Source organism: Bos mutus, chromosome 9 (assembly GCF_027580195.1).
Source record: "Bos mutus isolate GX-2022 chromosome 9, NWIPB_WYAK_1.1, whole genome shotgun sequence".
NCBI classification, from domain to species: domain Eukaryota; kingdom Metazoa; phylum Chordata; class Mammalia; order Artiodactyla; family Bovidae; genus Bos; species Bos mutus.
This window is the reverse complement of record NC_091625.1, coordinates 49,474,808-49,488,673: the sequence shown is the minus strand read 5'-3', so window position 1 is coordinate 49,488,673 and position 13,866 is coordinate 49,474,808. Positions and strand designations below refer to the sequence as shown.

The window sequence follows — 13,866 nt, the reverse complement described above, 5'->3', positions numbered from 1 at the left end:
AGTTGGGCAATCTTTTCAATTGGAATGTATATGACCCACTCGTACCTCTCCAATTTCAATACAATAGGAATGTTCCAATTCAACCAGAGACTTCTCAACCAAATTGGACAGAAACTTGTTCACAGAATCATGGCTCACATCACTCAAATTGTAGTAGCTAGAAAACAAGCAAGGTCATTATTTGCTTCAAAATATTTCCTATTAAAACTGTCACTTCAATTTCACTTTGTTCTTTCTGGAATTAAAAAAAAATCCATTTATAGCAAATCAAAGAAATAAAGCAACTGCAATTGTCATTTCTACCTTACAGATCAAAATCCTCATACTTGAGTTTATTGATACTGATAGAATGGTAATACATTCAAAATATAAAGGATAAGCAGATAAAATTCAGCAACACATTAAAAAGACACTAATTTTCCAGCATTAAAACTATTTCAGTTTATGCATCTACAGCAAACTAAATCTATGTACTAGATTCAGTAGCAGCAAGAAGCTTATTACATATAAACATATAATACCCTTTTATATGTAAAACTCATCCGGAGTAACATTAAAAAACTCAAATAACTATTGATTTGGATAGTAGATAAGTTCTTTTAGGAAATTTAGTCAACTGTTGTTCCCTTAAGGAATATTCTAAAGATTAGAAGGAACATCTTCAGGCTAACAAAAAAGCATTCTAACTATGCTTACCTATACAGAAAACATACAAGTTCAGCTCTATATACCTTCTACATAAAAACTTAAGGACATGCAATTCACCTTAATGCTCTTCCCTGTAACTCCAAGAGGTTTTTGGCAAATCCCTAAGATTACTAGGAATCTATGCCTGGGAAAAGATCCAAGAGGTGAGGGACCATCCCCACAGTCATGGCAGACCGCTAATTCCTGCTGGGTGAATCCTGTTCCCTAGTCAACGTGGAGAATTACATGCCCTACCTCCATCCAAATCAAGGATACAAGCCTCAGAGAACAGACTGTCAATACTGAAACCCCAGCAAGAAGGTTTAACATCTGTACAGGACTAGGAAGGGGTCGCACAGAGTCGGACATGACTGAAGCGACTTAGCAGCAGAAGCAGCAGGAAGGGGGTAGTCAGAACCTGGGGAAGAAAGTGTTAACAATCTCAAATGGGAGAGGCCTTAAGGCCTGCCAAGTATGGTGATTTTCTTTCTTCCAAGGGAAATAGTTGGGGTCAATACTATAAAAATTTATTTAAAAACACAAAAAGCAGGATTTAAATCATGGCAGGATATATTTTCATTAGAATAAGAGAAGTTAGCCCAAATGTTTAGGTACCCTCAAATTTGAGAGTTTCCATTGAGTATGGATTAATAATAGGTTATTTATTTAAATCATAGTTAAATGCTAAGGATTTTCTTATAAAAGAGAAATAGTTTAAATTTTAGTCTGTAGAGAAATTATTGCCTTTCCTGGAAAAGTTCTTTTCATAATCCCAAATGAAGCAATATTTTTCAATAAACAGATAAACACCAGCTAGATCAGTGCTGTTAATTTAACCAAAATGTAACCAGCCATATGTGAAGGTGAAAAACCAGCATTAGAAACTATTAGAAAATACTTCCTTTATTCTGAATTATGACTGAGAAGCATATAGTTAGAATAATTTATACTGCATTAGAGGTAAAAATAAAAATTCTGGACATTCAAGGTTCCATAAAAGAGACAGATCCCCAAAGCTGTTTCAAATTATTAACAATATTTTTTCTCTTTTATATTTTTCCCAACAAATGAAATTTATCAGCCAGACTTTGTGCAATGCAAGCGCTGACTTTATATTTCACATTCTTTTGGCTTGCTAAGCCTATAAATTTTCCAATACTTTTGTCAGCTGTCTGGACTAATACAACATTGATAAAGTTATATCTAACTGGACGAAAACTAGTGAAAATGTGTCCAGGACACTGAATAAGTAGTACTATTTGCAGAACACAAATCAAGCTATTCTTTATGCAACTAAAATTACAGAAAGAAGACATTGTGAAAATAATATTACCATGAAAAATGAAAAGTCGTGATTCCATTTCATCTATAAGTTTATTAGGCTATTAGAAAACAAAAAAAATCTCATGGTTGCTGCTACAGATAATCACAGACATTCCCATATAAATACAACTGGAATGTCAACTTTACCATATTATGCTTTAATGAATTTTAATTTTAATTAATTTTTAATGAATTTGGTATACTTAAAAATAATACTTAAAACTATTAATGATAAAAACATCTCTAAAAATGATAGATTCTTTTTAAATTATTTATTTTATTCACTATTTTATGTATTTATAAGACATATTGTGATGGGCTAAAATCTCATCTGAAGTTTGTTTATTCAAATCTATTGGAAAATAGTTTAAACTACTTTGTGGCATTTATTCAGATAAAGTAGAGTCAGGATAAACATGTTTTAAACATTTACAATGAGTTGCAAAAAAAAATTCAAGTAAAATCATGACTCTGAGACTCCAACAAATTATCTAATGACTACAGTAAAATATTATTAATAATCTAACTTGCTAAAAACTAACAGCATTTTTGGAGCAGAATAACTTAAAAAGCTTCCATTGATAAATTTCTTAATATAGCTGTTCTTTTCCAATGTGCTCATCAACATTATTGACCTGCATAAGAGTAGAAATGAAAAACTCTATTTAAGTAATTGAACTGACATTCAATACATTCAGTATTGAAACTTTTGTCCTTACTACATCTGGGGGGTTATCAAGAATTTTCAAAATCCCTAAAATTGTTTTCTTCAGATATTCTGGCACATGTAAGTGATTAACTTTATTTTTTAAAAGTGACAACTTTAGAAACACAGTACTAGTTTAAATATTACATTGTTGAATATAATAGTAAAAACTTTTCTCCTATGTAGCCAACACAAATAGTAAAATGCATCTAGTTTTGCTAGTGATGACTTCACGGATCTATATCAAGTATTATTACTCTTTGTTAATATTTTTATTGAGAGTCTAAGGTTATATAAAAATTTTCATATCCATTTTTTAGATCCCATAAAATTTTGAGAGTATATTCTGACACTTTTTGGTGAATAAATGATGGAGTTTATATTTACATAACCTTCATTAGTAGCATTATACGGTCTTTGCTTTTAACACGTGAACGTTCAGTAACCATGCAATTCCTAGCCTAAATAATTATAAGCATTTAGCTTGAAAATTACATATTAATTTTAATAATCACTTTACTAGCTTGAAAAAGCATGCAACTGCTAAGTAAAAAGGTTTGTTTTCATGTTGCACTTGCCACAGTAGAAAATTTATAATTTATTGGTTATTAAAGCAGAAATATTATACAACTGTTTAATTATGGATAAAGGATACAATGTAGTTTCATGCTCACTGCATTGAATCATCAAGTCATTATCTTCTCTCTGCTATAAACAGACAGCCTACCTTTTTTGTCAGCATGGTATTTCATTTATTTCACAGAGAAACCCAGTTTCACAATAATTGACTTGTCAGAGGCTGTAATTTACGAGGCTGAGCTCTGTAAGATTTCTCTATATTGGACTCAACCTGCACACAAGCAGGGTTGAATATTTACAATGCTGTTAACAGGTGCTGAGTTGTTTAATGATTCTAATAGCCAGAAGCGTACTGAGAAAGCCAGCGGGATCACAATTACAGGCTGTTTGAACACAACAATTACTAGTCCCCTGAGAGGTGTGAAAGTCAAAGGCAGTTTGATACTGACAGCATCCAGCACATGGGCTAGACAGGCTACTTCTATTAGCAGTCCACTGGGAAAAAGTTTAAACAAACCTCTCCCTATCATAAAATTTTACAAAGTTGATTACATTTAAAGGATCAAAAAGTAAAACAAGCTTAAAAAAATTAACTTTAAAAGATCTTATCAAAAGATAAACAAGAATACCTCACACGAAACCTTGTTATCTTTTCCAACCTTAAAAAGAATGAAAGTTTACCAGCTGAAAAAGAGAGATTTTATTGTAATGTAAAACATAGATAAAGTCACACCAAACAGTTTGGATTTAATGTGAATAGTGGCAGTCATTTCCTGTTTGGTTTATGTAAACCTGGCCAGAGATCTCGCTGGGAAATTTTTCATCAGTATAGAAATGCTGCTGCTATAACTGTCAGTACTGGGAAGTCATTTGTTACAGCACCATGCTTTTTTATGTTCAGATTATGCAGCAGTAATAATGACACAAATAATGGAAGTGGTTACAGGGACAGCTGAAACTACCACAACATTTTTTCCCCCTAGAAATATTTAGAAGCTTTCTCAGGGGAAAACAGAGAGTAAAATTGAACATACAAATTGAATCCAGAACTCAATTTGAAATATATTATATTTCATGATGCACCAATACATGTGTTTATATATAAACAAACTAATTTATACATATATCTGTATCTACATATATATTTAATCTTATAAATATATATCTTTATATGTATTTACATATATTTGCATATATACACACATGCATATCAAAACATAAAAATATACAAAGACATACAGAGAACAACCCAGGAACTGAAATCTTTCTCAACATAAATTTTATTTTGGGTGGTGGTATGGTGTGGACACTTTACAGTAATATGAATAAATGAAGAGGGTTGGAGAATTGGGACATATTTATTTATCTATATGTGACTGTATTTCAGGAGTGGTGCTTGCTCTTTCAATTTTTAAGTAAACTTCAGTTTCTCCTTGTCACACATACATGCATGCACACAAGTGTGTATACAAGCCCCTCCCACCCAAAGAAAAGTCAAATCTCAGTTTATGGCACTGAATGACATGAAGTATGAAGTATATATTAAATACATAATACAAGCTCTTCATTTGAGACAATGATTTTAGCCTTCTTAAAACTTTTACTAGAACTAAAAGTAAGTGGAGAAAGTGTACCAATGTCCTGTGCCTTTCTTTGCTCTGGCTTTGTGGATAGGGGCTTTTAACACAGACAACAATAAAAAGATATTAGGGCCAATTAGAAAGAAAAGTGCAGAGCATGACTATAGCAGATAAGTAATATATGCAAATTGTTAACTTTATTTGGGCCCTTTCTCTTGATTTGAAATGTTAAAATTTTTTTTAGTGATATTTAAAAAATAAATCTGAGAATTTCTACCTTTCAACAGGGAAGTTCAAATTATAACATTTATGATTATAATTGGCCTTCTTTATGATATGAGAGATACTGTCAGTCCTCTGATCAAAAACCCGACAAAGGTTCTCATTTCACCCAGAATAGAAATCAAAGTTCTTACATGGGTGCCGAAGGCCTCATAAGACTAATAAGACCACTGACCACCCACCCACAATCCCTAACCTCATCTCCTACTACTCTCCACACCCCCCACTTATTCCACTTTAGCTATATCTTCTTCTTGCTGCACCTTCATCACACCAGACATGTCTGTCTTAGAACATCTCCTGTCCCCCTGGCCTGAAATGCTGTTCACTAGATATTTATGTGGTCAACCTTCTCACCTCTTTCAAGTCTTTGTTCAAATGCCACCACTTACCCTATGTCTACTAAGAAAACCATATCTACTTTCCATTTCCAAAACAATATATTTAATTTCTGACCAAGAAAGTGAGATTTGAGCAAAATTTTTAGATATGATTAATTCAGTTTTAGGCATGTTGAATTTGAAATGATGGTAGGAAGTCCATGTGGCAACATTCAGAAGGTTGGTGGAGAAATGAGACTATACTTAATGGAGAGCAGATGGAGTGAAATATTTTGGGTCTTCCACAGACAGGTGATATTTTAAATACAAAAAGGATCTTTAGAGAAGAACAACAAAGATAAATAATAGTCCTGTGCTTACCTGGGGTTCATGATAAGACGACGGAAAAAGTAAGTCCAGGTAATATAATCCATTGCATCTTGCTTAGATGTTATTGTACCACCAGCAATCTCTGCATTTAAATGGTCAGACAGCACTCCTAATAAACTACAGAGTGAATAAGACATGGGAAACATACATGAAAATTAAATGAAAAACACTTGAACACATAGTCAAGACTCAAATTTGATGTTCCAAGATATAGGACAAATGTGTTTCCTGTAATTTATATACTTTGTATATAATCTTGGCGAAATGAATTGCTAGGTGCAAATAAACACAGGCTGATAGGAAGGGAGCTAGTAACTTTTACAAGAAGAAGATGAGAGCCAACCTATGAGTAGACAAGAGACGACACACCTTGGAGAGCAGAATTTTCTTATAGGGCATTGGAGTAAGTACAGAATAATACTGAGGCAGATGGTAGAAGAGTTGGTAGGAAATAGGGGACAGTTATGTTGGAGCAAGGATATTCCCTTCATTAATTCAGTGAATATTAAGTTCAGTCATATAAGATAAATGTACTAGGTGGTGTGGAATATAGCGATGATCAGATGCACTAAAATATTGGCACAACAAAATGGTCATTTCAGTTTCTTATATAAAATACAAAAAAGGGAAGTAATGTCCAATAAAGGATAAAAACATGTAAATTATGATACATGGAACAATATGTAGTATTAAAAACAGCTTCCACAAGGATGTTTTTAAGGATATGAGGAAAAGGTCATAATAAACTGAATGAAAAAAAGTTGCCTTATTCCTCTCCAGTCATCAGTGGCAGAGTGTATATCTGTATAGCTAATTTGGAGGGCAATTTGGCAATGTCTATGTGAATAATCACTATGATCCAGCAATTTTACTTTTTCATTATCACCTGTTAGGGAAACATTCAAAAGTTAGGATAGGGAAGCAAAACCCTTCACTGCAGCAATATATATAAGAGAGAAAACTAGAAACTCTGAATGCCCATTAATAGAGAAGTTAATATATAACTTCTCTATATATATTTTGTAGAAGATAAAATATTACATCCAATGTGCACATTTAAATTTTTAATCCATTTTTTACTGAAGTATATACAGAAAAAAATTACATAAACTATATACATACAACTCAAGTAATATTCACAATGTGAACACATCTGTGTAACCAATGCCAAGATCAAGCATTCCTACTGCCCCGGGGGTCCTCTTTTTGTGTTTTTTAGTCACTCCTCTTGCTCAAAGACCTACAAGACCTTTTAGAACACACACCCAAAAAAGATGTCCTTTTCATTATAGGGGACTGGAATGCAAAAGTAGGAAGTCAAGAAACACCTGGAGTAACAGGCAAATTTGGCCTTGGAATACGGAATGAAGCAGGGCAAAGCCTAATGGAGTTTTGCCAAGAAAATGCACTGGTCATAGCAAACACCCTCTTCCAACAACACAAGAGAAGACTCTGTACATGGACATCACCAGATGGTCAACACCAAAATCAGACTGATTATATTCTTTGCAGCCAAAGATGGAGAAACTCTATACAGTCAGCAAAAACAAGACCGGGAGCTGACTGTGGCTCAGATCATGAACTCCTTATTGCCAAATTCAGACTGAAATTGAAGAAAGTAGGGAAAACCACTAGACCATTCAGGTATGACCTAATTCAAATCCCATATGATTACTCAGTGGAAGTGAGAAATAGATTTAAGGGCCTAGATCTGATAGATAGAGTGCCTGATGAACTATGGACTGAGGTTCGTAGCATTGTACAGGAGACAGGGATCAAGACCATCCCCGTGGAAAAGAAATGCAAAAAAGCAAAATGGCTGTCTGGGGAGGCCTTACAAATAGCTGTGAAAAGAAGAGAAGCAAAAAGCAAAGGAGAAAAGGAAAGATACAAGCATCTGAATGCAGAGTTCCAAAGAATAGCAAGAAGAGATAAAGCCTTCCTCAGTGATCAATGCAAAGAAATAGAGGAAAACAACAGAATGGGAAAGAGTAGAGATCTCTTCAAGAAAATTAGAGATACCAAGGGAACATTTCATGCAAAGATGGGCTCGATAAAGGACAGAAATGGTATGGACCTAACAGAAGCAGAAGATATTAAGAAGAGATGGCAAGAATACACAGAAGAACTGTACAAAAAAGATCTTCACGACCCAGATAATCACAATGGTGTGATCACTGACCTAGAGCCAGACATCCTGGAATGTGAAGTCAAGTGGGCCTTAGAAAGCATCACTACGAACAAAGCTAGGGGAGGTGATGGAATTCCAGTTGAGCTATTTCAAATCCTGAAAGATGATGCTGTGAAAGTGCTACACTCAATATGCCAGAAAATTTGGAAAACTCAGCAGTGGCCACAGGGCTGGAAAAGGTCAGTTTTCATTGCAATCCCAAAGAAAGACAATGCCAAAGAATGCTCAAACTACCGCACAATTGCACTCATCTCACATGCTAGTAAAGTAATCCTCAAAATTCTCCAAGCCAGGCTTTAGCAATATGTGAACCGTGAACTTCCAGATGTTCAAGCTGGTTTTAGAAAAGGCAGAGGAACCAGAGATCAAATTCCCAACATCTGCTGGATCATGAAAAAAGCAAGAGAGTTCCAGACAAACATCTATTTCTGCTTTATTGACTATGCCAAAGCCTTTGACTGTGTGGATCACAATAAATTGTGGAAAATTCTGAAAGAGATGGGAATACCAGACCACCTGATCTGCCTCTTGAGAAATTTGTATGCAGGTCAGGAAGCAACAGTTAGAACTGAACATGGAACAACAGACTGGTTCCAAATAGGAAAAGGAGTACATAAAGGCTGTATATTGTCACCCCGCTTATTTAACAGATGCAGAGTACATCATGAGAAATGCTGGACTGGAAGAAACACAAGCTGGAATCAAGATTGCCGGGAGAAATATCAATCACCTCAGATATGCAGATGACACCACCCTTATGGCAGAAAGCGAAGAGGAACTAAAAAGCCTCTTGATGAAAGTGAAAGAGGAGAGTGAAAAAGTTGGCTTAAAGCTCAGCATTTAGAAAACGAAGATCATGGCATCCGGTCTCATCACTTCATGGGAAATAGATGGGGAAACAGTGGAAACAGTGTCAGACTTTATTTTTTTGGGCTCCAAAATCACTGCAGATGGTGACTACAGCCATGAAATTAAAAGACGCTTACTCCTTGGAAGGAAAGTTATGACCAACCTAGAGAGAATATTCAAAAGCAGAGACATTACTTTGCCAACAAAGGTTCGTCTAGTCAAGGCTATGGTTTTTCCAGTGGTCATGTGTGGATGTGAGAGTTGGACTGTGAAGAAGGCTGAGCGCTGAAGAATTGATGCTTTTGAACTATGGTGTTGGAGAAGACTCTTGAGAGTCCCTTGGACTGCAAGGAGATCCAACCAGTCCATTCTGAAGGAGATCAGCCCAGGGATTTCTTTGGAAGGAATGATGCTAAAGCTGAAACTCCAGTACTTTGGCTACCTCATGTGAAGAGTTGAGTCATTGGAAAAGACTCTGATGCTGGGAGGGATTGGGGGCAGGAGGAGAAGGGGACGACAGAGGATGAGATGGCTGGATGGCATCACTAACTCGATGGACATGAGTCTGAGTGAACTCCGGGAGTTGGTGATGGACAGGGAGGCCTGGCCTGCTGCGATTCATGGGGTCGCAAAGAGTTGGACACGACTGAGCGACTGAACTGAACTGAACTTGCTCAAAAAGTATTTTCACTTTTCTTTTCTTTACCTTAATGTACTGGCTTAGGTCTCTAGCACAATGCTTAATTACTGGCAGTGGTGAAAGCAATATCCCTGTATAATTTTCTGTCTCTAAGAGAAAGCATTTAATATTGAACCCTTGATTATGGTATCTGAGGTAGATTTTTAGTAGATACTCTATCAGATTAAGAACATTTCCCTGTATATTTGTTGGCTAACAGTTCTTGATATGAATGGGTGTGGAATTTCATCAAACAGTTTTTAAAATATCTGAGATAATCATATAATTTTTCTCATGTTTTTCCTGCTAATACAGTGAATTATATTCATGTATTTTCAAGTAATAAGCCTTTGCACTTATATTGTAATTAGCTGTAATATGTTATCTTTCTATACATTACTAGATTTGATTTGAAGTTTTATATAGGATTTCTACATTTATATTCATGAGAGACACAGCTCTGTTACCTTCCCTTCTGCTAAATTTATCAGGTTTTGGTATTAAGGTTATTCTAATCTCATAAAGTAAGTTGGCCAATATTCCTATCTTTTCTACTATTATAGAGCAGAAAAGAGTTCATGTTCAATTTCTTCCTTAAATGCTGTAAAGAATTCACTAGTGAAATGTTTGGATCAGAAAATTTCTTTGTGGAATGATTTTAAATTTCAGATATAATTGCTTTGATAGACTATTTAAATTTTCTATTTCTTTTTGTGTCAGTTTTAGTAAGCTTTTTAAAAAAAGAATTTCACCATTTGATATAAAATTTAAAAATCTGCATAAATTTTTTCATCATATTTTTATTTAAAATTTTTTATATCTTTTGATTCCTGATATTATGTTGTTCCTTCTCTCTTTCTTCTTGACCAGACTAGAGGTTTATCAATATTATTGATAAACTTTTGGCTTTGCTGATACTTTTTTGTAATGTATGTTTGGTTTTAATTCATTAATTCTTTCTTATCTATCTTCTCCTTTGAGTTCAATTTGCTAATTTTTTTGCAAATTCTTGAGATGGATATTCAGATAATTCATTTTTCCTCTTTCTTTTAAAATATATATTTATGATCATAAATTTTCTCTTAGCACAGGATAAGCTATGTCCCACATATTAAATATTTTTATATTTTCCAAATTAAAAAAGTGAACATTAGTAGAAATTCTAACACAGTAAAAAAATCTCAATAACTGTTTACAGTATAAATGAGAAATGTGTTTTATCCTTTGCATTTAGAATATAGTAAATGAAGTTCAGTATATTAAGAAGACAGTGATAAAAAGTAGCAAGTGATATATGTTAAGAATGAAAATGTACAAATCTGACAGAGAAAAGATTATTTTTTGCTGAGAAATGAGCAAAGAGTTTGTCAAAGTTGTTGTTCAGTCGCTCAGTTATGTCTGACTCTTTGTGATCCCGTGTACTGCAACACACCAGACTGTCCTGTCCTTCACCATCTCCCAGAGCTTCATCAAACTAATGTCCATTGAGTTGGTGATGCCATCCAACCATTTGTCATCCTCTTCTCCTCCTGCCTTCAATCTTTCCCAGCATCAGGGTCTTTTGCAATGAGTTGGCTGTTCACATCATGTGGTGAAAGTACTGGAACTTCAGCTTCAGCATCAGTCCCTTCAGTGAATATTCAGGACTGATTTCCTTTAGGATTAACTGGTTTGATCTTCTTGCAGTCCAAGTGATTCCCAAGATTCTTCTCCAATGCCACAGTTCAAAAGCATTAATTTTTTGGCCTTCAGCCTTCTTTATGGCCTAACTCTCACATCCACACATGACTCCTGGAAAAACTATAGCTTTGACTAGATGGACCTTTGTCAGCAAAGTAATGTCTCTGCTTTTAATACGTAATTTAGGTTTGCCATAGCTTTTCTTCCAAGGAGCAAGCGTCTTTTAATTTCATGGCTGCAGTCACCATCTGCAGTGATTTTAGAGCCCAAGAAAATAAAGTCTGTCACTGTTTTCATTGTTTCCCCATCTATTTGCCATGAAGTGATAGGACTGGATGCCATGATCTTAATTTTTTGAATGTTGAGTTTTAAGACAGCTTTTCTACTCACCTCTTTCACTTTCATCAAGAGGCTCTTTAGTTCCTCTGCTTTCTGCCATCATTAAGATCTTTTTTTGAATAGCTCTTCTGTATATTCTTGCCACCTCTTCTCAATATCTTCTGATTCTGTTAGGTCCACACGGTTTCTGTCCTTTATCATGCCCATCTTTGCATGAAATGTTCCCTTGGTATCTCTAATTTACCTGAAGCGATCTCTAGTCTTTCCCATTCTATTATTTTCCTCTATTTCTTTGCATTGTCCATTTTGTCAAAGGGATGATAGCAAATAAGTGGTGGAGACCTCAGGTATGAACCTAAGTGTTCTGGCTCCAGAGTCAACATGACTGAACAAAGTACTTCACTGCTTCTTTTAAACAGCTTTGTTTTTCAGTGAAAATTATAATTTAATGTTGTCTTATTGTGATAAATCTATTGTTTCACTTCAAATAATTTTTCTGAACTACAAGTTTTACTGATTTTTACCTAATAAAATATAAGCACAATAACATCAACCTGCTAAGACATAATCCATTTAAATTAATTTACAGCAAAATTTACCTTGATTCTACTGGGAAAGGTTCATAAAGAAACTTTTTGTAAAAGTCTTTCTTTATGTCATGAACCAGAATTACAGCTTTGCCTTGGTCATCAAACTGAGGCCTCCCAGCACGCCCCATCATCTGGAGTACATCTATAAAAAAGAGGACAAGAGTTATTTTGTAATGTGGCATGTAGCACAAAAAATATTGACAGATTATGGCATGCTTCCACAATACCAGAAAATAAGAAAGAGTATTTTAAGACAAGGGATGCTCTCTTATGCCTACTATAGAGTTCTCTAATAATATAATAACCAATTCACTAAGACAGAAAACTGAGTCCTCAGAAGAGCCTTGCGGTGTATGTAAAAGTAAGAAAGATCAAAGGTTCCTTTAGTTAAATGTTTAACAAATGATATTTAAGAGTTATAACTACTATAATCAAATAAGAGAAAAATAAAACACATAGAAAAACCTCTTTAGCAGGGTAATTTGATTATTTTTACCTATGGTAATGGATCCATTTAGGCCTCATCCTCAACTCACCCACTGTATAAAATTTTTCTTTTATACTGCAGGAGTCTCTGATGTAAATTATTACTGAGAAATGATATAGGTCTTCTATACATTAACTGAGTTAAAATATCCATTTGGTATATCACCCTGTTCAAAACTTACTGAAAATATTCTATCAGGTTTTAAAATATGTTACTTGACTTATACGAATTATAGCAACAAGTGCTTTGGTTCTAGAAATCCTATGGAAACAATCATGTCTATTGAAGGAGATTTAAAATTAAACATAATATTTAATTATAATTTATGGGGGTTCCTTGGTGGCTCAGACGATAAAGAATCTGCCTACAATGCAGGAGACCCAGGTTTGATACCTGGGTCAGGAAGACCCCCAAAGAAGGGAATGGCTATCCATGCCAGCATTCTTGCCTGGAGAATTCCACGGAAAGAAGAGCTTGGTGGGCTACAGTCCATGGGGTAGCAAAGAGTTGGACAGGACTGAACAACACACACAGACACTGAAAGTCACTAATAGCTACTAGTAAAGTAAATGTCGCTCAGTCGTGTCCAACTCTTTGCGACCCCATGGACTGTAGCCTCCCAGGTTCCTCCGTCCATGGGATTTTACAGGCAAGAATACTGGAGTGGGTTGCCATTTCCTTCTCCAGGAGATCTTCCCAACTCAGGGATTGAACCCAGGTCTCCCACATTGTAGGCAGACGCTTTACCGTCTGAGCCACCGGCGAAGTTCCTAATCAGTACTAATCTCTTTTTAATTAAAAAAAAAAATTATTGTGCTTTTGACATTCATTAACAAATTAGATAAGTAAAAATAAAAATGGCTCAACACTTTGAGTTATATTTTTACTGGAAACAAAAATTTACAATTTGCTCATCATATGTGACCAATTCTCTAAACCTTAATTCATGCAAATTCAAATTCTTAAGACTAAAACAGAAATCTAATGTATTTGTAAATTTAAAAATATTACCTGTAATAGGAAAATCCACATATCGTCGTGTTTTTCCATCATAATATTCTGTTCCCTTAATAATTACTAAATGAGCTGGAAAGTTTACACCCCAGGCTAATGTACTTGTAGCAATAAGAACCTAAAAAATAAAAGATAATATCTTACATCTAACTAAAACACAACTTTCAAGT

The 13,866-nt window shown here is 34.7% G+C and overlaps 1 protein-coding gene across 1 annotated transcript in view; it reads right to left on the bottom strand.

Moving 5' to 3' along the window:
* Positions 1–13,866, bottom strand: part of ASCC3 (activating signal cointegrator 1 complex subunit 3) — a 338,210-nt gene that overhangs the window by 76,618 nt on the left and 247,726 nt on the right. Inside the window, exons 32-35 of the mRNA XM_005902613.2 lie at positions 13,694–13,814; positions 12,205–12,337; positions 5,859–5,984; positions 46–157 (exon numbers count right to left, since the gene is read on the bottom strand). Of these exons, the coding sequence (XP_005902675.2) occupies positions 46–157; positions 5,859–5,984; positions 12,205–12,337; positions 13,694–13,814 (492 nt within the window). The remainder of the gene's footprint in view (positions 1–45; positions 158–5,858; positions 5,985–12,204; positions 12,338–13,693; positions 13,815–13,866) is intronic.